Source organism: Vanessa tameamea, chromosome 18, assembly GCF_037043105.1.
Source record: "Vanessa tameamea isolate UH-Manoa-2023 chromosome 18, ilVanTame1 primary haplotype, whole genome shotgun sequence".
Lineage (NCBI taxonomy): Eukaryota > Metazoa > Arthropoda > Insecta > Lepidoptera > Nymphalidae > Vanessa > Vanessa tameamea.
In genome coordinates, this window is record NC_087326.1 from 4,687,170 (window position 1) to 4,714,771 (window position 27,602).

Consider the following 27,602-nt stretch of genomic DNA (forward strand, 5'->3'; position numbering starts at 1 on the left):
TTGGGCAGTCGTCTAAACATAATGACAAGGCAACATGTCTACTGACTCATTCAGAACAGATCAACTTCAGAAAGAAGCAAATAAATATTCGCATCCGATTAATGAAACGCCAAAACACAAAATGAATCAATTGCTATGTTTAAAACTGCAGTTAGCAACAGAACATTATTTATCATCGAACGCTAAGTTCATTGAACCCAAGTCAAGTTCAAGAGTAGAAAGGGACTGTGTGTTTATTTTTAGGGCACTAAACATACTCAGCTTTTACACTTGGTGTAATGTTTCCTGTTATTTTATTAGCCAAGTTGTTAGCGAAAATGTTATAGGAATATGCTGAAGAGTTTCTAATAACGAATGTTTTAGGGCAAACACATGTTTGGACAGATGTGGGGAAACGCATAAACATGCCTCGATAGAATAGCTTACGTTATAAGTTTATCAATCCTCTAAAATATATCTCATTAAATTACAAATTATAAAATACAAGACTATAGTAGTATACATGTAAATGATTTTAATTAAGCACTTTTTTAATATGATAAAATATCTGACTAATTAACGGCAATTTTTATCAATTTACAGTCGGAAATTGACATCAAAAGTTATATTTAAATTTTATTATTAATCATTTACACAAACATTAATCTAATTAATTGTCATGAAAATTGCAATATAAATGCACAATAAATTCAATTTATTAAACTATATTGAATGAGTCACTACAAACGTAAGAGTTAAATAATAAAAAAAAAAAAAATATTATTATTGCAACATAACTACAGAAAGCAATGTAAAGCTAAAAAGTGAGGATGAAATGTTGAAACTGGTTGTAACTAAAAACCACTCGGTTAGGAGTGCCTATGACGGAATAAAAACAATATAAAATAAACATAAACATATAATTTATTTAAATCTATAACACATTAGTTACATACAAAATACTAAATTTAGTTGCACATTGAAATCAAGAACCAAACGTACAATTATTCATTCAATAATAGCAATAACGGTTCGTAAATAAATATTAATTTAAAGAGAAATGCTTTTCAATTGAAGAGCACGCGATAGAGTCGACCCCAGCGATGGCATTGTAAGCACATTTTGTGCGACCACCTGCCTCATTAATAGAACCAATCACCACACCACACAAAACTCAAACACTCTTGTAAAGTAGCTTTTGACTAATATAAACATTCCATAAAAACAGCTGCTGTTAGTTAATTTTCTCACCTGAGCCATAATCAGAAGAAAAAATTGATCATTACAGATTAAATGATTAATTAAGGTGAAAATAACATTTTATAGTAGAAAATAAAACCACATTATTCAACTAAAATGTTTATAATTCACAAACAAATGTAATCTGAGTAAATTTTAAAGTGAATTGTGGAATATTATTGACTACATTTTGATATATTGCGAATTATATGGAAATTCAAAACGGTAAACCCAAATTTTGTGGCAATATACAAACAATAAAAATGAATCGCACAACCACAGCTCTTTAGCACAAAGACTCATCGTCACATGCCACCTGGCATTGCAGAATCGGTATAGTGAGAAGGTTCTTGGTAGACTGGTTTAAAGTGCATTTCACTTGTATAGTACCTCGCGACGCTGACTGGCCCATTTCTTACGACCCATTGACTCTTTCCTATTCATCGGTGCATTTTCAAATGAGAAGGGTTTTGTCCTACTAAGTATGTTGGTACGTGAAGTGTTAAGTTCATGGAATGTAAAACAATCTGCAAAGACTAAGTAATAAATGTCAAATTAGATTTGGGAGATCATATACATTATTGGTAATAATTTATTAATATTCTTAAAACAATTTTCAATTTCTATACTATGCAAAAAAATCTTTCCGAATTAACTTTTTATTCACGAATAATACATACATTGATTCTAAAAAATGAGGATTACCCTTTCAAATTGTGCAAATCAACTATATTTTTTTAAGTAAGTACAATAGCAAAATGTTATACCGAAGTTGCTACAAACGATGTCCCAACGTAACAACCCCGCATCGGGCTTATTACGAGCTTCCTTTTAATCCGGATTTAAAAACTGCATCACAATGGGCTAGACACACTCGCGCAGTCATCTCACAAAAAGTCTTTGCAGTGCCCGTTGAGGATTTCAACAAATATTTTCATTACAGAACCAATATTTGCGTTGTCCTTTGCAGTACGAGTTGAATAAAGAAATCTGTCATCTATCACCATTATTTCATTTTTATTCCACCTTTTGTTAGATTTGAATAAAGAAACCTTCGTTTGCCAATCGATCGGTACCATTATGATCTCTTTTGAAATGAAAAGCAATATCGTCCAAAAACGTTACAGCGTACTCGAGTTACGACCAATCTTTATAACACATTTGAGAAAGTTATGAGAGTTCTCGTGAACTGGCGCAAAGGAAATGCATTGAAGTACAAACATCATGCATATGTTAAAAATTTTATTTGTCGAATATAAAATATATTTCACGTACCAGTATTATATATGTTCCCTAATATATTTTTTGCTTGATTTTATTCTACAATTTGTGAATACATTCTGAAGAAAGTTAATGCGTGTGCTTGACAAAATAAAAAAAAGAGGGCTTGTATCCCACACTCAGTGAAGACAATATATATCACCGCTATAAAGTTGTCCCTCTCCCGCAAGGCGGCGCCATTCCTTCACCCCCCCCCCCCCTCACCACACTCAAAACATGAATACCGCACGCACGTGCGTGTCGTGCTCTTTAACCACGTCATTTAGAACAAATGCATCGAACTCGACTTATTGCAACTACTTTAGGGTTTACATCTAAAATTATAACCGCAAAAAAACCCAGAACAGACGATTTTTTACCATAATACATTACCATTGAATATACTTTATTTTGTTACTCGCCCAAAAACGTTCTTATTTTCGAATGTTTGAACTTTGGTCCTTTTCGATTAGCGGTTATCGTCACTCATACGATTTTGTCGAGCAATTTATTCTGAAACGCGGTACTTTTACCGTTAACATACAAGACAATTTATTATGATAACTTATATCATGGTTATTGTGAAATTAAAATGAATGTCAGTGATAACATCTTACTTGACATCAAATCTATTTATTTATTTTTAATAATAATATAATACTAAATTAAATTTGACTTAAGCTCGTTCCCCTACGGATAATAACGAAATGTTAATAAAATGTTCAGGAGAGCTCAATCCAAAACAACATCACGTCACAGCAGTATTATGCACCCTAACCACATAACAGTACCCTTGGGTATCGGTTCTTGACGAATGACCCAATAAATACCCATAAGGCAAAACGCGACACGTACAAAACATTCCAGGATATAAAAGTATAATCCTGTTAAGTAATTTATTTCTTCTTCAGGTAGTAAGTGGACGGTTATTTTATGAACCCACTTTAAACGTTCTATAATCCTGGTAGTAAAAGCATAAAGGAGGGCGTCGAAAATATAATGCAACACCATAAAACGTTTGAAATTGAACCTTAGACCGCGGCACCTGTTCAAACCTAGTACAGTCCATAAAACTTGTTTTAGAATCGTGTTCATATTTTGTATTGTGGGTTCCATTCTATTATACTATGATTCTTCAACTTCCATTGCTTCGAGAGAGTTTTATATTTTATTTATATTATAAAATCATTCGTATTTAGATATCTAACGAGAGTCGATTTTAAAGTAATCATTTATTTCAATTTTATCTTAGTATTGACATTTAGTAGCACATACAAAAATTTCTAAAGCAAAATCTACGATTCACATCGAGTTACACGTTGCTCCTTAATGAGTCATCCTCCACCGGGAGAAATTCTGTTTAGCATTCACTTCAAGCCCAATACGTGTCTCGACCCACACGAGACCAGTCAGAACAATAAGTGGGTTACACAATAACGATAAAGCACACGATTATGGTTCGATACACTTTCTTCGTGCATTAGAATCGGTATTCGAAATAGTTTGGAAACTCTTCTGTTTCCTTTACAGAACTTTGAGACAAATTATTGCATCCTCCGTACTGAATGTGCTGAGCGATTTTAGTTCTACATTTTGTATACAATTTGCACAAATTGAACCAATTCCCTCGTGGTATACTTTGTGAATAATAACTGTATCAGTTGTCGACGGACGCAAAGTGCAGTAACATTACCCGCAAATTAGGTTAGTTAGATTGCAACCGCTATCTTCTAAGCCGTGGCAGTAATACTATTATGTACTTATTATCGTTGAGACTAGTTCACTAGATAGTTGAGACAGTTTCAACTACATATCTTAAGTTGTAAATAAGGGTTAGTATCAGATTGCCGCAGACATAAATATTTCTTCGTGTGATTCGATCCTTTATAAATAAACCAAGCGTTGTAAGATAAAACAAAGCAAGTATACATGATAAACTGTAAGATATTTAAATATATTAGCCACCGCTTTTACAATAATATTCAATTCGATTTTGAAAAAGTATTCTGTATGTTATTGAGGACAAAAGATAAAACCAGGGCAATTTTATTGAAATCTTTTTGAGATATCCTTCGTCAGAAAAAAATAAAAAATTGTAGGTGACGTAACCTTACGGATGTAACAATCATACTAAATTCCCTCAAAAATAAATCTCTATGTAAAATAGAACACCGTTAGTTTCACCCCGAGATCTTATTAAATGCTTTAACTGATATTAAAAAATTGTATAAACTCAATTGCTTATACAACATGCTCGTTTAAAATTTATCAAATAACAAGATATTTCGAATAAAAGTATACATACAAGACTCGTTTATCAATTTCGAATATCACGCAAACATCGATAAACATATTCAAAATAACATTATCGAAGTATTCCGAAATGTTGATATTAAGGCAAAATATGTATGAAAATAACGACGTAATAAAAGAAAGTTTTATATCTCCGATTTCCATACAGACCTTTGATCGTGCGTATATTAAACCACATTATGCGGTCAGTGTGAACCCTCTGGTTTGAATTGGTGGATCACATTACTAGAGAGGTGTTGACTCGAGCACTACGAGTGTCCGAACATCAAACAGAAACTATAGCGGTGTAATTAACTCGCTTCGTCATCTCTGCTTACTTCATTTCAGCTTATTGACTTTCAATTGCAATTAATTTACTTAGTTACACTGTATCATAATTGTCACTTAGGGCTTTAATGAAGATATCGTCAGCAGTGTTAATTTGAAATCAATTAACAGGTTCAATTAAGTACGACAAATACAGTACTTTTAGTATGACAAGGTATTTAATGAATTTGTGTTGTGCATTTTTCCACGTCATGTCATTTATTATTCATGATATACGCGACATAATCAAATTAGTCCGTTGATATTTCAAAGTAACGATAAACAATGCGAGCTCCGGATACAATGGACGGATATACGTCCGACAATAACGTCTAGACCAGTAACGTCAGTGATTCCAATTGGTACTTCTTTAATGAACATCGAGATAATTAGGTTATTTAGATGTCATTTCGTTTCGTTTGCAGAGATATGTTTAAAAATCATTCGATCAATAAAAATCATTGATTCTTTTTTTAGAAAGATAACGTTTTAGATTCATTGTAATTTGTATGCTCCCGTATCAATATTAGTTTACTTTTGCTGATAAATATTTTTTCGAAACAGTATAAATAAAACCACCATGTTGAAATGTAATTTATTACCCTAAAAGCTCTACAAATTCACAGTTGATTTTGACTTAACGGAACAAAAGATGAATCCACCAAATATACATGCATAAGTTAGACAAAGTTTCATCCAGTAGGTTAAACATCGCATCGCTAATCCGGGCGTAACATTGCAAAACGCAGAACAAACTGCTTCGCTTTGTGCTGCACTAATGAGAGCCACGTGGCTGTCCCCCGCAATGCAGACTGCACAATAAAACAATGGCTCTATAGTTGTGCACTCCGCCTTTATTCCTCTAGGATAAACTATCGCATGACTCTGACTCGTTATTGGAGTACCACAAGGCGTAATTCTGGGGACACTACTGTTTGTTTTAAACAATGAACAGTAGGTTCTATTTGAAGTTTCGTCTATAATAACTTTTATACGTTCGTAATGTTATCTAAATTACTTAGAAAGCTATTTATATATATTTATTGAGCTTACTTATTTTGTAAGATTGTATATGATAAGTCGCTCGACTTAGGTCACGTGGTTCAGTTTAAGTTGCAGTAAGATTTTAGTTCTTACAGCTTTTGGTTTTTACGGTACATTACATTTGATTATTACGTTTTAAACGACTGATTTTGAATCAAAATTTTGTATTAAATATATCGACTATGTATACTTAATGTATCTATATGTTATGTATGTCATGTGGACATTGTGTTAATTTTCATATTGGAATCACTAAAAATTTGTCTCTATCTTAATTGGAAAATATAAATATCAACAACTCTTAATACACAAAACAATGTCTGAAAATAAGCAACATAAACAACTACTGAATGAGTTTAGCCGCTTAGCCGCGTGGCGTCAATGTCATCAAACAAAACAAAAATAAACACGAACCTTTGGAGTGGTTTTACGAATGTAAGCTCTCGACTGTTGTCAGGGGGTTATAAGGTCGCTTGTTAGCGTTCAGTAACATCTGACAGCATGATGTTAACTGTCATACTAACCTAATTGTGCGAAGACCTTGGGGCGAACGTTCTCCTGCCAGGCAGCGGCGGCAGCGGCGAGCAGAGCCGCAAACAGGGCACAGCGCAGCACGAGCATCGCACTATTCACAAGTCGTCATCACTTGGAGAGCACTCGCGGCGCGCGACTCAGCGCAATATAACGGGCGGGGCGCGCGGTGGCCAGCGGCAGACTGACGGATGAGGGAGGCCGGGGGCTGGGGGGCGCGCCTGCGCTGCCGGCGCCCCGCGGTCTCGCATGCGTCGGGCTGCGGAGTGCGGACCTCGCACGTGACGCAGCCCTCCTCACCCCAACGCACCCTCGCCTATCCTCGACCCTGCGACGTCATAATCGTGTTAAAAAACTGCCTGCATATCCTAATGAACGCTAAACCAGCAATTAAACTCTAGAGGGGCCGCCTGCTAGGCTTTTGTTTATTCTTTTCGGTAGGCATATTAAAAATTCGTTAGCGACATCTCAAGGGCGTGACGCTGTTCAACGAATCGTAAGGTTGTGATTACAACTTTGATGGTTACAATAGGGATGTATAGCCGCTGCGTAACGGAAGATTCCATTATTTTCCTCTCCCTAAAATAAAATAAACATTGTCTTCGTTTGATTTATGATATGTATACAGATACCAATTTATACAATACGATAAAAAAAAACAATCTAAGACTTCTGTAATAGAAGATTAAATCACTAAAATCTAACATAACGACTAAACAAAATTCCTGCCGCAGAAGCTCTTAAAAATAGATTTTCAGATAAGTTATGATAAAGCAACGAGATAAGTTGCCATAAATCATATTATACCTTAAATTAATTTTCTAGAAAAGTTCGTTTCTAATTGTGACGAAATGAAATAAAAACTCAATTACTATGGCAACATAAAAACAAACGTACGAAATAAAACTTTTTTTTTCTAATTACGCACATTATAAAATTAATCAATCGTTACTAAATAAATGCGCAACGAAACCTATAGCGGAGTAAAAAATAATAATTTATTAACACAAAGTTCTAACTCCCGCGGCACGCAAAAGAGGAGCGAAACTTTATCGAAATAAAAACTTTTTTTTTCAACACTAGGGGTCCGTTGGTAGCATTTTCATTATTATTAATACGATAATGTCGTTCCCTGGTTACAACATTGGAATAACATGGAACTGTATCGAAGTAAATCGTGTTGAGTTAGTGTACCATGGATATGCATTGTATTAGAGCCGTGTGAAAATCAATAAAATAAACAGTTATTGCGCTGGACTGGGAAGCCCTCTGTGCATCTAAATTACGAAGAATTAACTTCCTTTAGGCGTTAAGTAATACAAACACTTATGTGTTTTTAACCTCATTCTTATTTAATTCGAATGAAATTTACAATAACGCATTTCTAGAACACTGTAAATATTGACGTTCTTAGATAGATTTTGTTAGAGAAAATATAAATATGTTATAATCCAATCAAGAATAAGGAATAATATGTGTGAAGGTGATATAAATTAATTACGTGGGTACGAATCTAAAATTACAGATCAGTATAAGTGTTAAGTTTCCAGTGGAATCAGTTCTTTCGCGTAATACTTTTACTAGAACATTAATAGACCAATGAAGAAGTTCAGAAAATATCCATCCAACCGAAATTTAATAAAATAACTCTAACTAACTTACGATTTCCAACCCTAAATGTTTAAAAAAAAAAGTTAAGGAAAGTAAATTTACTATTTATGACGTTTTGATTGTTTATTGCATATAAGTTGTAGTCAGCGGTGGTCGTCAAGTGTTTGAGGCATAAAAAAGTAGTATAAGTCAACTTACGTAATCCTTGGAATTCATGCTCGTTCATGCAACATTTCATCAAATTCGGGTTTTTTCTGGTTAGGGGATTTAACCGTAAAAGAACAGAAATTTCGCATTTAAAATATTAGTATAGATAAGAATATAACGATCTTCCATTTTAATTCAATGATTAAGAAGATTTATGTATACATCTTTAACTCAGTGTATGTAATAAATTATAAAATTTCTTCAAGAAGTAATATATTTTAAAAGAATAATATTATCTTGCTTAAGTTTTTCTTGTATTTCCATAGAACTGTAACTACAGTTCTTTCACTCAGCACAATGAATATAATTGGATGGTTGCAAATTGTTATTGAGTTTTCAAATGCAACGTATTTGCCTCAGTACAAATATAAATTGTTTTTATTTTATTCTCACTTGAAACAGTAACAACAATAGAGCTTCTGTAAAAACAAACTCGAAACTCGTGAACTTTAAGTGATTGTTACATTGACCATAATAAAATTATAAATAATACTTAAAGTATCAAATAGCGTATTAACTTATGACGATTTCCAACATTTCCCGAATGTGTTACGAAATGAGATCTTACAGAATAACACGACAGTTCTATGTCATACATTTTATGAGTAATAAGTAACTTTATATTATATCTTAAATTATTTTTACTAGTTTCTATTTAATGCAATAATGTTGGTTAAATTTTGTAAGAAGTCTAACCGTTTAATTTTACTTTTCCGACAGAGTTGATATTTTAAACGTTGGTTCAATTCCCATAACAAAGCATTTTAATGGTAAGCATGACTTGATAACACCCAGGATTGGCTACAAGCGAAGAAACTCCTCAAAAAATACTATAGACACGAGATTTCGAACACTATATAAAAGTTTGTTTTTAAAATAGGTTTTTACTATTTCATTATTTAACTTGCAGCATTAGCATCGCAAAAGCAAATATAGCATTTTCTCTTATCCTACAAAATTCAAATTTTATTTCTAAGTTAAGATGCTTGCATACAGTTTAATGATAAGCATGACTTGATACAACACCCATTTTTCAATAAACATTACCTCAAATTTTTACCATATAAACTGAAAATTTTCGTGTTGAGCTTCGAAGAATCACGACACCTCAATTGATTTCTTCATTATTTAGACCGACTTGTATCACTTATTCTTAAGTTTAACATAAATGTCATCAATCAAGACCCAAAGAGCCATTATAAGCAACTTTTTAAGTAATGATATTGATTAATTTAAAGCTTAACGTTATAAAAAATATCAAAAGAGTAAAAGTTATATAAAATATCGTTATATAAAACTGTAAACATTAAAATATATATATTACTAGCGGTCCGGTACGTGCTTCGCTACGTATAAGTGATATAATACAAAAATGAGTTAGAACATCGATTAACTTCTTAAAAAAATATATTTAATTTAAATAAATATACTTAATTACTAGCTATTTAAAAAAATAATTCAAAACATTTGGATAAACAATATTTTTGGTTTTTCCATTTTGAGTGTGAATAAACAAACGGCTGGAGGTACCGACTCTGGAACAGGCAACATCAAGTTGGCCGTGTGAAAAACATGATTCTTCCAAATTCACACCACAAACGAGAAGTGTTTGCCCTTGTGCCTTGTTGATGGACATCGCAAATAATAAACGAACAGGATATTGTAATCGTTTGAACTCGAATGGCATATCAGTTTGAATCATAGGGATACGCGGTATCAAACAAACTTCACCTTTAGATTTACCAGTTAAGATCGTAGCTTCGATCAAATTTGGCAATAACTTTTTCACTGTCAATCTGGTGCCATTACACAGTTTTGGTGAATTAATATTTCGCAATAATATAATTAAAACCAACTTTCAGATATAAGCAGTGCAGTGGCATACCGGCCGGTTCCAATGAATTTTAAAATTCAACTGGAAAGTTTAATGCCTCATCTTGATTCATAGCATTGTCAATCGATTTATATGTCATGAATACACCTGACAATTTCTCTTGAATTTGAAAATTAATAGCATTGATATGAATGTTCTTTGGTGCTAAAATTGCCGCGTTCTCTCAACCAAGCATGATTTTTATAATTCTGAAGAATATTCGGAAAAACACATTCAATCAATTCTTCTATCGATTGCACAATAGTACAAAAATTGTTCGGTATAACGATCAATCCATTGGTCCTGTCGATTTTTATTTTGCCCCCAACAATTTCTAACAATTATTTTGAAAACTCATGGGTAGCTGGGTCATTTTGTAGGTTAATACGCATATTAATGTTAAGTATAAATTTTTGTACATATCTCCAAAGGACTGATGACTTCAAATAGGCATTTATTTTATCAGCAGGAGTTGATCGAGGAATGACAGGCAGTGTTTGACGAAAATCCCCTGACAGTAATATCAAAGCGCCACCAAAAAGCTGTTAATTACCACGTAAATCTTGCATTGTTCGATTAAATGCTTCTAGTGATTTTTTATTCGCCATTGTACACTCATCCCATAAAATAATTGACGTTAATCGCAGAACTTTTGCCATAGCATAATTTCTCAAATTGGAGTTTCAATCATCTGTACATTCAATGGCAATTTTGATGCAGAGTGTGCGGTTCGACCACCTTCTAATAATGTAGCAGCAATTCCCGAAGATGCAAGTGCCAATGCAATTTTCTGTTCCGATCGAATAGTTGCTAAAATCAATGATATATAATAATGATAACGAACGTTTTGCCTGTACCACCAGGTGCATCCTAGAAATATAATCCACCTGAATTATTGGAAACGGCTTGCATGATTGTGTCACATACATGTTTTTGTTGAATATTCAATTTGGTAATATTCGATTGTACAAATAAAGGCAAATCATTAGAATTGAATTCCTGCTCACGTTGCAATTCTCGATCAAACAAATCATGCATTACACGATTTCTTGCATGATGACGCATGCGAACTAAAATGTCTTCTGCCATATAATATTTATATTTGTTCCATAATTCAAGTAAATTTGATAGCATACACGTTGATAATATAATGGCAAATAGCATTCGTATTTGCTATGGATGAGCTGAAGTAGATGCATCATGAAGTGTTGAATCCCAATGTGCATCATCCTCCAACAAATGCAAGAGTTGACATGCTTCACGATATGTTTGACAAAAATGACCATTGACTGTTCTCAATTCTTGAAATGATTTTGGGCCATTGACGTTAACTAATAACAATCGCAAATAAAAACACTTTTAAATAAAAGCATTTTTTGGATGTACTGTATATATTCTTCCAATTGCGTCTGTTTGGAAAATTCCTGGATGCCCATCGACTGCTGTTCCTTGTTTACGTCTTTGAAATTTTTTCGAAGACACATTCCATGTGTCTGTTCCATACTGAGGCACTTCAGAATATAACAAATTTATTGCAAATGTATCAGTTTCGCATAATTTGAAAAAAGCTGTTAACGTATTTGCTGGTGGTTGTGCTGCTCTTTCCAATATATTTGCTTCATTAAAGTAAACACGTTGGCCATTCTCAAGATGCACAGCCAAGTGAACAACCATAGGATGTCTTTCGTGCATTGGAAACGACAGAATCCTCCATATGGCTTCATTACTACTAAAATAGCGCCCCATTTGATACTGAGTAATTTCATCATTTCTATTATCAGCAGCAACATTGAAAACATCCATATCGCTCCCTCTATTTACATACTTGCAAATATATTTAATGGATTTGACTGAATTACAATACTCCATATTTATATGAGCATTGAATATTTTCGATAATAATGGACAATACGGAACTATCCAACGATTATCAATTTCAACGTCCTGGTTACGCATCCTAATGATATATATAACGTTAGGTGATCTACGTCGATACAACGGATATCCGTCATTGCCAGTTATTGTGTCTGAAGTCAATTGCCTTGGGTATCGTTTCGAACACTTTCCATCAATCATACATGGCGAATTCATATTTAGTTCACCGCACGGACCATGTATCATGTTTTTAACGACAACGTGAAATAACTCTGGATCAAAAGTTTGATCGGGAATTTCATCTGATATAACGTTATCGATTTGATCCGGAGTTATTTTACGTACCAGCCAAATTAATACATGAGCATGCGGCATTCCCCTTTTTTGCCATTTAATGGAGTACATATGGCAACGCACCTCTCCAAATACACATAATTTTACAATTAAATCCATAAGTGCTTTCAAATTTTGCCGAAAAACACGTGCTGTAATGTCATGACGATCAGTTGTCGACTGTTCTTCAAATAAATTGTTTTTAATATCATCCCTCTGCAGATTACATATCAATGTAATGAACAGATCAGGTCGACCATATTTTGGCATACATATCAACGATGTACTGATGATATAATTTACCAGATCTCAAGATATAATTTTGTGCTTGTGGACGAACCATCAATCGATACGAATAAAAATTAATGGCACTAACTTTTTTCTGTATATGTAGACCTGAAAATAAATGCAAAATGTGACTTTGGAAAATGAATTTGTCAACACACAGAAAATAGGATAATTATTTACCGGTTTGTGGATCAGTCATTCGTATATTGATATGGTAGCCATCGTCACCTTTCCAATGCAATATTGGGTATTGTAATGCATTATAACTACGATGAAGTTCCGAAACACGTTGCAATTCCTCATTTCTGCGATGAAGTACAATATCACGGGATTGAAATTGATCCCCAACAATTACAATTGCAACCTCATCAATTGTCGGTGCATTGAATCGCCTGGCATGCTCTCCAAAAGGTGTTCTATCAGCCCTTATTACGATTTTGTGATTATCAGATGGCATACGATCGAGAGCAATTTTAAACAATTGAACTAATGCGTTATGCTGATGGAAAAACCATTGTAGCTCTCGAATAATTTCTCGTCTTGTATTAGAAACAATTGTACAACGTTGATCCAATTCACGATTTTCATCACCAATAAAATAAATGTGCAAAAATTGATGATCAGCGTCGGGGTACGGCAATAACGAACCAACTTGATACATTTTTAAAACTATCGAATACTTTATGATTAAGATTTATATAAATAAGGGACAATCCAGTTGAAGTATTTACCTTAAACGTCGGCATGAATTTATCTCTAATAATTTTAGTAGCACCAAAAGAAGTAATTTGAAATGCCGAATTGTATTGTTGAATATGACTCAAAAAATGCTTCGATGTTTGAGATGTCCCAAATATTAATGAATATAATGGTTCGGGTGGAATTCCTAATGCTGGCAATCTAACTTTGCCATTAGCACAACACATGCCGGGCGTATCACCTGAAAATTTTGCCGCATCACAATGTGAACATATTACGTCCATCATTCCAATGTATCCGTACATACTATAATCAATCTGACTGTTGTAATTAAAAGCAGCACATATCGTTTCAGTGAAAGTAGCACGACGTATTCGTGAACGCCGTGGAAGATTCAGTACAGGCCCAGGGTCAGCAGATCTATTTCGTGCACTACGTTCACGCTGAGATGCATTAGCTTGTGTGCGTTCATCTGCAGTCTGTGATCGTCTTTGTGATGTCACATAATTTGTATTACGCGTTCGCCGACCTATATTGCACGTCTGGCTCGTGGCATTGATCCTTCATCCTTCATATAGAAAAGAAAAAATGAAATTGAAAACAAATTGCTACGTTAATAGTGGTGTATCAGTATTTATACATGTGTGTCTGGAAATATACGGGATGAAATATTGGTGGTTATTTTCCCGGAAGATATCGATTCAGTTTCGCGTAAAAATAAAAATACAAAAGGAGTAGGTATTGACTACTAAATCAATTCTTTGCGGGAAAACAACCAACAAAATTTCACCCTGTACCTATATAACTGCATTCGTTGTCAATGTATAAAAAAATGTCAATAAAATAGTCCATTACAAAATAATAAAATACACAGCAATATATTTTTTCAAATTAAGAAACACGCATACATGTGTAAGCCGACTTTTATTTAATGTTTTAAATTATTATTTTCCAATTTATTTTTATTAACAATAAAATATTATTGATTGCCGGTAATTATATTTTGTGAATGGCAACAAAATGTGTGCGGAAAAGGAGGATACGGTAATTTGATTCATTCGGTTTTGAGCGTTGAAGGAAAAACATAAGAAATAAAAAAAAGAGAAAAATGTAAAGTCAAGGGAAAAATAAAGAAAGTGATTGTGATATTTACGGAGTTTTTTTTTGGACATATTTTGTTAAGTTTACACATGTAATCACTTCAACAGTTCAAAACTTACCGTTTGTGTAAATGCGTTTGACAATTTAATTTAAATAAAGCCTGCTAACTACATGAAACACGGACAGCGCACTAAAAAACTGAGTAAAATTTAAAAATTTAAAGTACACGCTACTTTTAAATCGACAAAGGTAAATAAATATTTATATGATTTTAGTTTTTAAATAGCTAGCAATTAAGTAATATATTTTTTTAAGAAATGAATAAATGTTCTAACTGATTTTTGTATTATTTCTAATGACAGCTCAATCATTTTTAAAATAAGAAATCGTGTTACATGCCGGTATTTAATGCTATGCCATGGGTTATTTGGAAATAATAAATTGAATTAAGACGTATTACCTATTGAAACTGGTGAATGAGTGTACTCATTTTTAATTGATACTTACTTTTAATTCGACAGACAATTCCCCGTCTAAAAAATCTCCATTAACAAAATGACCCGCCATTTATCGAAATCATTTGTTACAAAAAATGTGATTAATGAAGAACCACTCGACCGATTTTGTGCAAACTTCACATAAACCATCTACTAAATAGTCCAAACAAACCCTGAAAATTTGGTTTGGATAGATGAGCCCGTTCTTGAGTTATAAAGTGACAACGAAAAATGCCACTTATTTTTATATATTAGATTTCTAGACGTTTCTCGAATTAATTCGCGTCAAATTTATTTTTTCCGTATTTATTTGTGCCTCGGTAATTTTTATAATATATTATATTATTTATCAAAAATTTTTCTTATTTTTATCAACCGTTTCTCTTTCACTTACACTTTTTATGCTGATTTCGTTTCTACAGTAGTGTTCCCGCGTAAGTTAATTCTTTGAATATAATAATATTATTCTTTTGTTTATACCTAATGACGTGTTCGACGTGAAACATTTAAAAATAAAAATGAACAATCATGACTTATTTTGATATTAATATAGTATTCTATTGCAACATGTTTTGGTGATCGCCTCTACCCTTTATCTATTGATAAACTGATCATATATATATCTTTCGAACAAAGCGGCCCGCGAATAAATATTATAAAGTCTTAAAGATTAAATGTATGCTTAAGAAATTGATTACTTAGTGTTCGTTTATATTTTACGAGACTAATGAGGTTATATCAAATAAAAATTTTCGTCTTCGAGTCTTTATTACTTGATTTTTCCTTTTTACTGCAGGCGTTAGTCGGGGTCTGGGCAATGCAAGTCTCGGGGCCCCTTCACGCTTTTCGAATAAAAAAAAAAAATACTTTTTCTATCCCAATGGAATTTCAATATTAATTACTAAATTACTAAAATATGAAATTAGAAAAATATTTCATTAACTATGAATTTAAAGATAAATTCCCAATTTGGCTGACTAGTGGCCCCGATTCGGCTAGGAGCCTACACCTACCGAGTGGATAATCTAGTCCTGCGTATTTCAAAACCGGGAGTGACCCACTTGAGTGACCCATTTGAATCGTCACGTTATCCTTCGATCAACAATGATAGGTTTAATAAAATATCCATAAAGTCTACCGTAGCAACTATTATTCAATTTTCACAATATTATTCTTCGACTAAGTGTTAGTTATCTTTGTCTATATATAGTTAAATTATATATTAGTTATCTGGGAAAATTACACATTATCCAGGAGATTATTACACAACAAATTTCCCTGTAGATGTAGAAATGGTAAAGCTTATCAAATAAAAATATATTGAAGTATTAATAGACGTTCAAAGTTTCCATCAACTATTAATATATGATATTCATATATTTTTATATAATTGTCATCGATACCACAAGTAGGTGGTCTTAGCCTTTATTCTTCAGTCAAACGAATCAATCCATAGCCAATCGCAATTGACTGCTGAACAGTCTGTCATGTCTTTCATAAGATTTTTACCTTTATAAGAAACAATAAATTATAATTAAAATAATTTATAAAACTTATTTAGATTCACGTAAATTTTTCATAAATTTACAAATCATTGACATATATAAAAAGTAAGTAATTAACTTTCAACCCTTCCATAATAACACTAATCAAATCATAGAAGTATATATTGTAAACAAAAACAAATAACCGATGTAATAAAAATCGTAGTTTAGGCCGCCGTAAAAAATAGCCATATTGACGGTCAATATTCGCGATTTTCACAAATTCCGAAAAAAGTTCACCGCCATAAAATATTCCTTTCTATGTGAAAAGAATGGAAATAACACAAAGAGTTAATGTGACAGCACAAAGGCTCTCGGTTTACGTTTCATCGTGTAACGTCGTGCTTCTTGATTTGTGGCGAAGCAATGTCTAGGGCTGATGCTTTTCACAATAATACGAGAATACTTGACACATTTTTACAACGAAGGCAGACTTGGCAACTGAAATAGTAAAGAATATCATCAACACGAAACGTCCCATTTAAGAACAAAAATAAAAAGTACCTTAACACGAAATGAGTCAAGTGGAAAGTTGCTTTTACTAAGATGTTTACAATTATCGTGTAACATGAGACGGACAGAACTTACAAGATTTTTTTGATATATAAATATATCAAATACTTAATTCGTCTGAAATTTATTTTGCGCTTTGTTTGAAAATATTTTATTTTGAAGAAATAATTAGATTGATAACGATTTGGGTAGAAGGGTCATTCCGTAGGTTTATTTGAATTTTTTAACTACAAAATTAACCTCATCAATAAAGGAGAAGGGTTAGAACTTATTCGAGTAAACTGCTTTAGTGCTATGGTATAATTGTATCCAACAAATCACGAGCATGAGAATAAATATAAATAAAAATCAAATAAATAAATATACAGTCGTTCTTGTCTGGATTTGAACCTGTGATCTCACTTAAGATTGACATCCATCTCCACTCAAAGCGAAAGCTTAACTTATTGATGTTATACTTCTTTTGTTGATATAGAAATACGATAACAAGGATTGAGAATGTTTTTATGATACGCGCGCATAACATGAAAACTACATGATAAAGTTGCTCGGTAAACCGCCATTTAAATTGTTTTTCAAATTGTGAGTGACTATTACGTTAGTGAAAAAAAAAGTAATTACATTTATCATTATTATGAAATTAATATAATTTTATTATTAATAAAAAGATTAATCATTAATATTTGATTGTAATTAAACATTTGTATGCTCTTAAAAACTGGTAATAATTTCGCAACGGAAGTATAACTTTACGCACGCACACATCTTTTTTTAATTTATATCCAAATATAAAACTCACTCCCGGTAAATCCAAACTACAATAGAAACAGAATCAAAAGATGGCGAGTAAAAGTTATCAATCAAGAATAAAATAATATTCAGATGTCACATTATTTCACTTTTAACGTAAAAATTATAATATTTATCAAAGTAAAATTGCAAACCAAATTAGTCGGGCATCGAACAAAAAGAAACAGTTTTACGAGGGCAGCGAGACCACAATGCAAATAGGGCCGGTAGCGTGCGTGGAACTTTCGGTCGACGATTAATTGCATGCGGTCCGACTGATGCGACCACTCATTTTGCTCTCGCAGTGCTTTGTTCTTATCGAATTGAACGTTATATTATATGTATGATAAATTAAACTCATCAGTCAATAATGTGATAAAAAAGTACCATCTTTCTGCTATCATTTAAATAGAAACACGGCTCAAATAAGAATGGTCACTCATGCGTCTTTTGGTTCGTAACTAATTACATATGGTGTCCGTTATCCGAGTACTCATTTCGGTGTGGCAGCGTTTTATTTGTAACGAATTAAAATGTATACAACGTCTAAAACAAATTTCAAGTTGTGATGCACTTTTATGGAGTCATGAGAGATGCTACTATTACAAATACGGGTGGCGCGTTTTTAATTCGGTCACAGAGACATTTACCGCAATCTCCATTTATTTTAGTATTTATTTTGTTTTAAAATTTACGTAAATATATTTTTGGTGTAATATACGATTGCACTTCAACAACTCAAAGAAAAACTCTTTAAATAAACCAGCCATTTCTTATTTTCTCATTTCACTCTCGGTCAATAACCTTGTAATAGCGTACAGAATACATACATATCTACGAAGAAGGTTTCTACATATTCACGTTTATAATCCTGACAAAAATGTTAATACTGAAAAATTCTTATAGAAAGGCACGATGTAATGCAAAAATATTTATATAAAAGACAAGGCTTTTAACACACAAGCTGGGTGTCAATTTCTTCTTTTAAAAAAATCTACGAGCAGTCTCTAAAACTCTTATTTTTAAAAAACAAACAATATTGCTTAAGATAATTAATAAAAAATTTTGACGTCATAAAATATGAATTTAATTGAATAGATTATTAGAAGGGAATTAGACTTAATAATATCAGAACCATACTTTTTGGTCGAGTCATGGTAAACAGACAGACAAGAAACTATTAAAGTAAAAATGACTTACTATAATTTATAACTTTTAAATTTCTTATCCCCATATGCTCAATATATTTCAAATGCAATTAAGTATTATTTATTTAAATCATTCTAATAACAAATAATATTATCTTTTGTCTTAGAAAAACATAATAATTATATATGGGGTAGTTTAAATACAGTGCGCAACACCAAATTAAGAGATGACCCAGTGGTTAGAACACGTCCAAGCACCGCTCAATTTTAATGTGCTTAATTATAATTCTCGTGCTCGTACGGTGAAGAAAAACATCGTCAGGAAATAAGCCCGCATGTGTCTAATTTCAATGAAATTCTGCCACATGTGTGGCATCCACCAATCCGCATTGGAGCAGCATGGTGGACTAAAGTCAACTGTGGGATATTTACTGGCTACTTTTACGCAACACAAAGTAATGTCCAATATATTGTATTATCGCTATTACCTTCAAATGATTATCCCAGCACACTATTCAGTATTCAGGTAAATCATATAACAAAAGATTATATAGATGCTAAAAATGCGTGGAGCGATAAAAAAGTTAATTGTATTTCAAAAGTGTTTGTATAAAAAAGACTACTAAAGAGTTATCTTTGATCTGCGTATGTTTGAGGATCTAGTTGTTTACCTAAACGATTAAATTTAAATTGAATAATTCGATGAATGAAAACATCTCCAATTTTTAATTCAAAATAGTCGCTAATGTCGTATTATCTTTACCGACGATTAGTTTTAAAGCCGTAGTAAACACCACAACGGCTTTTGCTTCTATTTACTATGTAAATTAGAACTTAGCTATTCTAAGCGTTTACTTTGTTTTTTTCTTTAAATAGAGTTCTCGTTCGAAAAATAACGTGAAAATTACATTGGTTTTATGTTACTTGCTTATAAAAATATATATTGGAGGATTCTTTACATAATTTACTAATTTAAGCGAGATTCCACAATCATCTTCAATAATATATCGTATCATTTTATAAATTCAACGTTCAACGATATTGTTTATTAAAATAATTTGAATATTATAATATTTCATCTCAATAATCAACTGTAATGAAATGTACTTGATACTTAAATTTAAAAGTACTTCAATTTATAAATCATATTTTATATAAGAATTTATATGAATGCCAAAAGATTCAATTATTTAATAAATAATTGAATTTACCATAAGTTATATTTTAGGCGAACATAAATTTCATTTATAAACCATAATTTCGTTACTGGATATATACTCTATCCATCCATAGCAATGAAATCATAGATATTAATTTTTAAGTAGAATACGATCAATAACGGACAATTTATCATAATAAAAATAGTTGATAAAATGAAAATAATGTGTCCAAAGTAAAATAAGTAATGTGTTTATTTGAAATTATTTTAAGTAGATTAGTCATTTCAGGATATGTTCCAGTAGCTGCAGTAAATCGTAAAGAATACTGACATAATGGAGCGAACGCAGCTAGTCCTGTGAAAAAGAAACGGGATCCAATCAATCTACATTTACAATCATATGAGTATCGATCCAGACGTATAGAAGGCACAAATCTTCTTGATATTAGCTTTCTTAATGCCAATTTAAAAAAAATAAAAAGACTTCTTTATTTAAAAATACCTTTATCGATCAGCTGTTTTTATTACTGTTCTATTTATTCGTTAATACAAATAGATTAGCACGATAAAAATATTATTTAAAATTAGTTGGTATTCCGAAAGATACATCGTAACAAAATTGTAGTATGTGAGTTTGTAGTATATTTCATATAATTCAATTACTCTAATATGCCTATACATTATTTAAAGCATACGAAACTCGTTACAATTTTAATAGCATAATCAAATATCCGCATAAAAACGCCAATACTTCGAGTAAATTTGGCGTGTTGCCAAAAACGTTACGAAATTGAAACAAATCCATTAAGTTCGTTTTATAACGTCAAAAATATTTTATCGCAGTGCAGAGATCGTCAATCGAATCGTTACAGTGAATAGTTTAGAATGACTCCATTCGATATACGTAGAGGGTGACTTCTATATCAGATGATACAATTTTGTATATTCTTTAGTTTGTCCCTCGCTTCCATTACATTTGTATATATTACATTTTGCTATTGAGTAAATCAATTATTTAATAAATCTCATCTAATGAACTTATTATGTTTGTAAATTATGTAATAGAATAATAATAACAACACATTACTAAGTACGAATGCGTGTAACGCAATAAGTTCTTTTAACTAAGAGATGAAAGACATTTCATTATATTTTAATAAAGTTGAATAAAAACAATGAAATAGATTCGAACATAAACAAGCTTATCATTTGTTAGAAGTGTGATTATGATATCACAAGAATATAAGTAATGAGAAAACCGTTACATAAAGTTATTTGAAAGGCACGAATAGTTCCCAACCGGAGCTAGGTATGAAATTGAATTGATGGCAAACCGGCATACCGCCTTGACGTCGTCGGCTGGCGTGAAATTATCTCAGCAAGTGCAACATCTCAGATTAAGTGGCGTCGATCCTTACTACTGAATAACCTAACCGAGATCGATAGCTTGCTCTACTTCGTTGATAAAATAAACACGAAAGAAACTAGCTTGAGAACATTATTGTCTTTGGCACGAGTGAAAATTTATGATGGCTATTCGAAGTTAATCCATTTTAGTTTTATTTCAATATAAATGTAAAAAGATTTATCAGTAATAGCGTTATAATAAGACACGTATTACAATTACAATAAATTATTATATTTTTTTAACTAATTGTATATTTAAGAAAAAATAAAACTTACATAACAAATTATAATTGGTTTGTATAGGCTGCAAATCTTTAGGTTCTAAAAAAAATCCTCAAGCCGGGCCATTAAAAAGTCATTGATTGTTTCTGTCATGGCATGGCTGTGGAAGTTGCCAGTATTTACAATACTGTGTCTCGCAAAGAACGTGAAGCCATTGGTCCCGAGCCTGAACTCTTTCCGATCGTGACGATTTTCCCGTACCATAGCATTATGATAAAGGAATAGTGCAACTTTTATTTGCACACACTAATATGCACTATAATATATCCTGCACAGTTCGCTAATCTTTATAGATCATACATACATCAGACAGGAAAACATTTTCGTCGGGTACTTACGACAAAAAATACCAACATTTGAATACATCTCATATATTATAGCGTGTTTAATTGTACAGGCTTACGTGGATGTACATAATATTTTTGTATAATAATAATAATATTTAAATTTTGTACAATAATAAATATAATAATAATAAATGTATAATACTTGCGTTATGCGAAACCATGTTATCTATAAACAAAGTTTAAATAGCTTTCGATGCAATATTGATAGGACCAACTAAATACATTTATCCGCTGGTGCGTACGTAACGTGACAGCTTTATTATAGTGCACTAGCTCTATAGAAACATTATTCCATTCCAATCTAATAATGTTAAAGATAAATTTCATTATTACATTACAATGGATGAGCATTATATTAGAATAATTAAGATATTCGTTGATGGATTCGTTGGATGAGGTGCTAAAGTTACTCAGAGTCGGATTTAAAGGTCCGGAGGCCCTGGGGCCACAAAGGAGTGGAGGCCCTAGAGCAACAGAGGTGTGGAGACCCTAATAACTATATTATGTTACTTTGAATATTTTAATTTCAATCATTAAACTATAATTTATTTACTTGTATCGGTAACTTTTAAAACAGTTATTATAATTTGACTATATCTAGATATTTGTTAACTCGTCGGAATATCTGTTGTGGAGGCGCCAAGGCAGTTGCTCCGGTTGCCCTCCCCTAAATCCGGCCCTGAAGTTACTGTTCAAATGATTATACGTTTCAATAATTGTATTGTTCTATAAAAAGTGAAGTTAAATATCTTACAGTAAAACTTGTAAAAAATATTGTTGATAATTAAAGATCCAAGATGACTCAGTAGATAGGAAACGGGAACGGGACTTAAAATTCGGGTAAACACCACCAGCATATGTGTGTACATCAAAATTGCAGTGAAACAGAGTGGTGTAATACGCTCTAAACTTTCTCCATAAGAGGAAATATTTTTGGCCACTAGCGAAATATTCACAGAATACCAGTTTACTTTGCTTGAAAATATTTGTCGTAATGTATTGTTTTAAGGGCGTGGATAATGATATTACGTAAGAACACGTACTGCTAAGGTATCTGTTCCAATCTTTACATTCGAACCACGATCTCTTTTACGCTCTCTCAACCAGTTGTAATTCGAGAGAATCAAATTAACGTGTCAGTTCGCTCGTTTTTCTTCCGAAACTTGTGTTTTAGCTCTGAGATAACTTTGTTAATTAAATTTTGCATTTTTTTTTCTTCTACCAAGACGCTCAGCTCCACCTGAGTGGAATTAAGCTTTTTCATAGACTATATGAAAAAGAATTATTAAGAAACTTCGCATACAAGATGGTAAGATGTGTTTTTTATGATTTTAATATTTATATTAATTTTTATAATAGCGTATTTCATATATGTTTAGCGTCAAGTTAATTTGTAGAATATTATGCGAATAATGGAACATTATTATTACAACAATAGTCTTAACATAAAATACATTAATCTCAATATGATGAAATTTATATCTTTAAAATCGAGGAAATTACACAGCTGCCTGTTAATATGGTTACCGAGGTAGTTCCCAAAATAGAGTCTATGCTCAGCAAGGGTTAATAAGAGGGGATGTCGTTAATTTAGCCCCGTTAAGAGGGCTGCTCGTGATATCGCGTCGAGTTACAGAAGCCTTACAGAATTACCTTGCGGTGAACGGGACCAAACTATTTAGCCTAATTAACAGAAAAAATGGTATTTAAGTACCGTATAGTATTACAGGGTAATCGATGACTATTTAATATTAGTATAAAAAAATAGTTCTTTAGAAGTATATAATTTTCAAATAGTTCTCAGTTTTAAGTTACGTTCTGTTTTTATTCTGAGCTGTGTGTACTTAGTAGGTTTTTATTTTGCGTTCAATTTATCCTCATGGTTAAGCCTTAAAAGTATAAATAAATTATAATATAAAAAGGATACGGACGCTTTTGGAAACCACTTTCAATATATTTTCGGCCACGTGAACAAAAGTAATCATTTGAAAAATGGGGTATATGTTAGTCAATGCAAATAAAATAGGACAGTTCTAACAAGGGGAAGGGAAGCATACAAAAAGTCTAAAGTAAAAAAAATATAGTAAACAGATAAATAATGAAGATTCATGAACTTCAAGATGAGATGGCCCTGTTATCAGTAACACGTAAATCTTAGCCAATGATTTTGAATTCATATCCAGGACAACATTGAATTTTGAAGTGCCTTGTATTATGTTTATAATTAAACTCGTACTCGGCCAAGGAAAATATCGCGAGAAAGCTTATAAGTCATCGAGCCAATCCAAATCACTGGAAAAGTGTGACGAATTGATCTTCAAATCTTCTCCTCAAAATAAAAAGATAATTTAGTCCAGCACTGGCAAATTTTCCGACATTTACTTTAATTTTATAAACTTACATTATAGACCAACTGTGCAGAAAATCGTAAGTGTTCGATTACCGAAGCCTTACGGCGAAGTTAAGAAAAAAAAATGTTCTATGTATATCGCATTGCGACAAGTTCTCGTAAAGTTAAATAAAGGATTAGGGGTTCAAGTGCCACATTACCCAATCAGTCTAATTTAAAGATCCTATTGTTATACGAAAGGGCGTTATGGAAGTCTGTCATTAGAGACAAAACATACATCGTATAATATATATTTTATTTGATTCCAATGAATCGTTCCGGTTACACAAGTAGAATTAGGATCTACGTAAAACATTTGTATTGAAATACATATACACAAAGAATGAGTCAAGTATGCATCTTAACTGATGATCGCGAGTACAAATCACTGAATTTTCATATACTTAATTAATATTTATAATTCATTTCGAACTCCGTGGTGAAGGAAAACGCCGGGGGGAAACCTGCATGTGTCGCATTGGAGCAGCGTGGTGAAATAACCTCCTAAATCTTCTCCTCAAAGAGATTGGAGGCCCTAGCCCAGCCGAGGGAAAAGGGTGTTACTATATACAAAGAATAATTATTGTTTTTTTCACCCGCAAATCTTTGCAGGCGTAAGCAGAGCAGCTCACGAAACCTTTATCACAATCGGATGAACACTTGAGAAACGCACTAGAGGACTAATATACAAACATTAATTTTAAATTAAGAAAATTTTATCACAGCTAAGATTATCCGTTCTTTAGAACAACATCTTCAACGGAGATCCAAATCCGACTACGGCCATATTAAGTTTTTATGCATATCATTTATTTAATTTGTTTATATTATAAATTATTTAATCAAATCAACTCGTGCTCGCCGAAGCAAATATCGGTAGGAAACTAATAGATTTATCCGACCCGCAATAGTGCAGTATATGGAATATGTCCATACGTTCTGTTTAAGCATTTGCCCAGTAGCGAAACAATTGACTATTTCTTAACCTTAAATTATTTGACGCCTCAATTTTTCTTAGTAAAAGATAAATAAGTGTAACACTTTTGAGAGTGAATAACCTCATTCATAGAAGGTTCTGGAAATAGCTTTACTGAGTAAAGTGAAACATAGAATAATAATGGAATAGATGATAAGTCTAGACAATAAAGTTCTCATCAGAAATACGAGAGAAGCTTGAACTCACTTAAGAATAACATAATATAAAATTAACTCACTTTTCTTATTTAGTTTAACTTACTTACTTTATTAATTGCTAATAAAAATAAAATTGTTTGAAAATATTTGAAAAGTATTTACAGGGAAATACCTACTAAATGTCTTTTATAAAATAAGAGCTGAAGAATGGGTTCAGTGACGTTCCCTGGAAGAGGCACAGGACCAGTGAATTAAATGTAAATCAATCACCGGTTTGGAAAGTAGATTCTGCAAAGAACGCCAAGAGTATGTACTGACATACTCTTTTCCACGGTTTTCATTACAGAGTTTATGTCAATAAAGTACAATTCCATTTTAATATATCCTGCCAAGAAATCGACAAATACTAACTCCATGCTTTTTTATTATAAATATAATCTTGTATTGAGTAATACGCCATATTTATAAATGTTTTTGAGAGTCCTTTATATATTAAGTGCGTATGTCTATATTTAATAAACAAATGTATTTACATTTGTCATAGCGACATAGGGTACCATTGAAAATCAGCATTGGGTTTCGGAACCCGACTTGGAAGCTGAATGGTACACCTATTTAGGATACGATTTATATCATTGCCTATCAATTTTTTTTTTCTTTGTCGTTGTTTTTTATTGTAGATTAAGTAGTATATACTTTGTTTAATCTTTAAAACTTTTTTTTATAATTTTTATAATGCTTTAACTCCAATACGGTTAATATTAAAAATATATGAAAAATAATCCAGTGTATCCATCATCTATATAGCAAGAAATCCCTGTTGTTATAACGAAGCCTTATGTAAGGCCGCGAGCATTTATTGAAGACGATGAAAAACGAAATATAAATTAACTCATGTAATTACACCATCCCCAAAGCAAGTATGCATTCGAGATCCCCACGAACATAAAAATAAACTGCAATATAAAATTTTACACACCCTATGCTTATACTAAGGGATTTTAAGATTCGCTACACTGAACGGTATTTTTATTAACTATCTAATATAATAAAAAGAAACAGTCTGTAATAGTAATAAAATAAAAACAAATATAATTACATTTACCTTTATTATCTTTATAAGATAAATAATCTGCACAAAATATTATTTGAATGTGAATTAGGTTAATATAAAAATGAGAATCATACAATTTTAAACAATTTTAACTTTGATAAATTCAGACGAAAGTACTTATACAAAATAAAATTAATTTAATTTTGGCATTAGCGACAATGAAGGATCTAGTCCTAATTATAAAACGTTGACCAAGAATCATTCCGAGATATTTTTTCTTTTAAGAAGATTATGTTGGTTACATTTTAAAGAATTATTTTAAATCAGATCATTAGATTTTTCTTTCATATAATACACGATTTCGCACAACATAATGCAATAATATGAAGAAATCGGTCAAATAAACATGAATTTTATGTTATACGTATCTAAGACAAAAGCACTGCCCAGCCGAGGTGGCGAAGTGGTTAGAACTCGAGAATCTTAACCGATGATTACGAGCTACCCAGAAAAACCCTTAATTTTCATGTGCTGCATTTGTGTTTATAATTCATCTCGTAATCAGCGAGGAAACCTGCATGTGTCTAATTTCAACAAAATTCTATTACATGCTTATTTACCAACCCGCATTGTAGCAGCGTGATGGAAGGGTCTCCAAGCCTCCTACTCAAAAAGTAAAA

General features: G+C 32.1%; 1 protein-coding gene across 3 annotated transcripts in view; it reads right to left on the bottom strand.

Moving 5' to 3' along the window:
* LOC113399192 (semaphorin-1A) overlaps nucleotides 1-27,602 on the bottom strand; it is a 344,932-nt gene that overhangs the window by 306,623 nt on the left and 10,707 nt on the right. For all 3 annotated transcript variants that reach the window (XM_026638284.2, XM_064217670.1, XM_026638271.2), the window contains exon 2: nucleotides 6,666-7,000. In XM_026638284.2, the coding sequence (XP_026494069.1) occupies nucleotides 6,666-6,762 (97 nt within the window). In that variant the 5' untranslated portion in view covers nucleotides 6,763-7,000. The remainder of the gene's footprint in view (nucleotides 1-6,665; nucleotides 7,001-27,602) is intronic.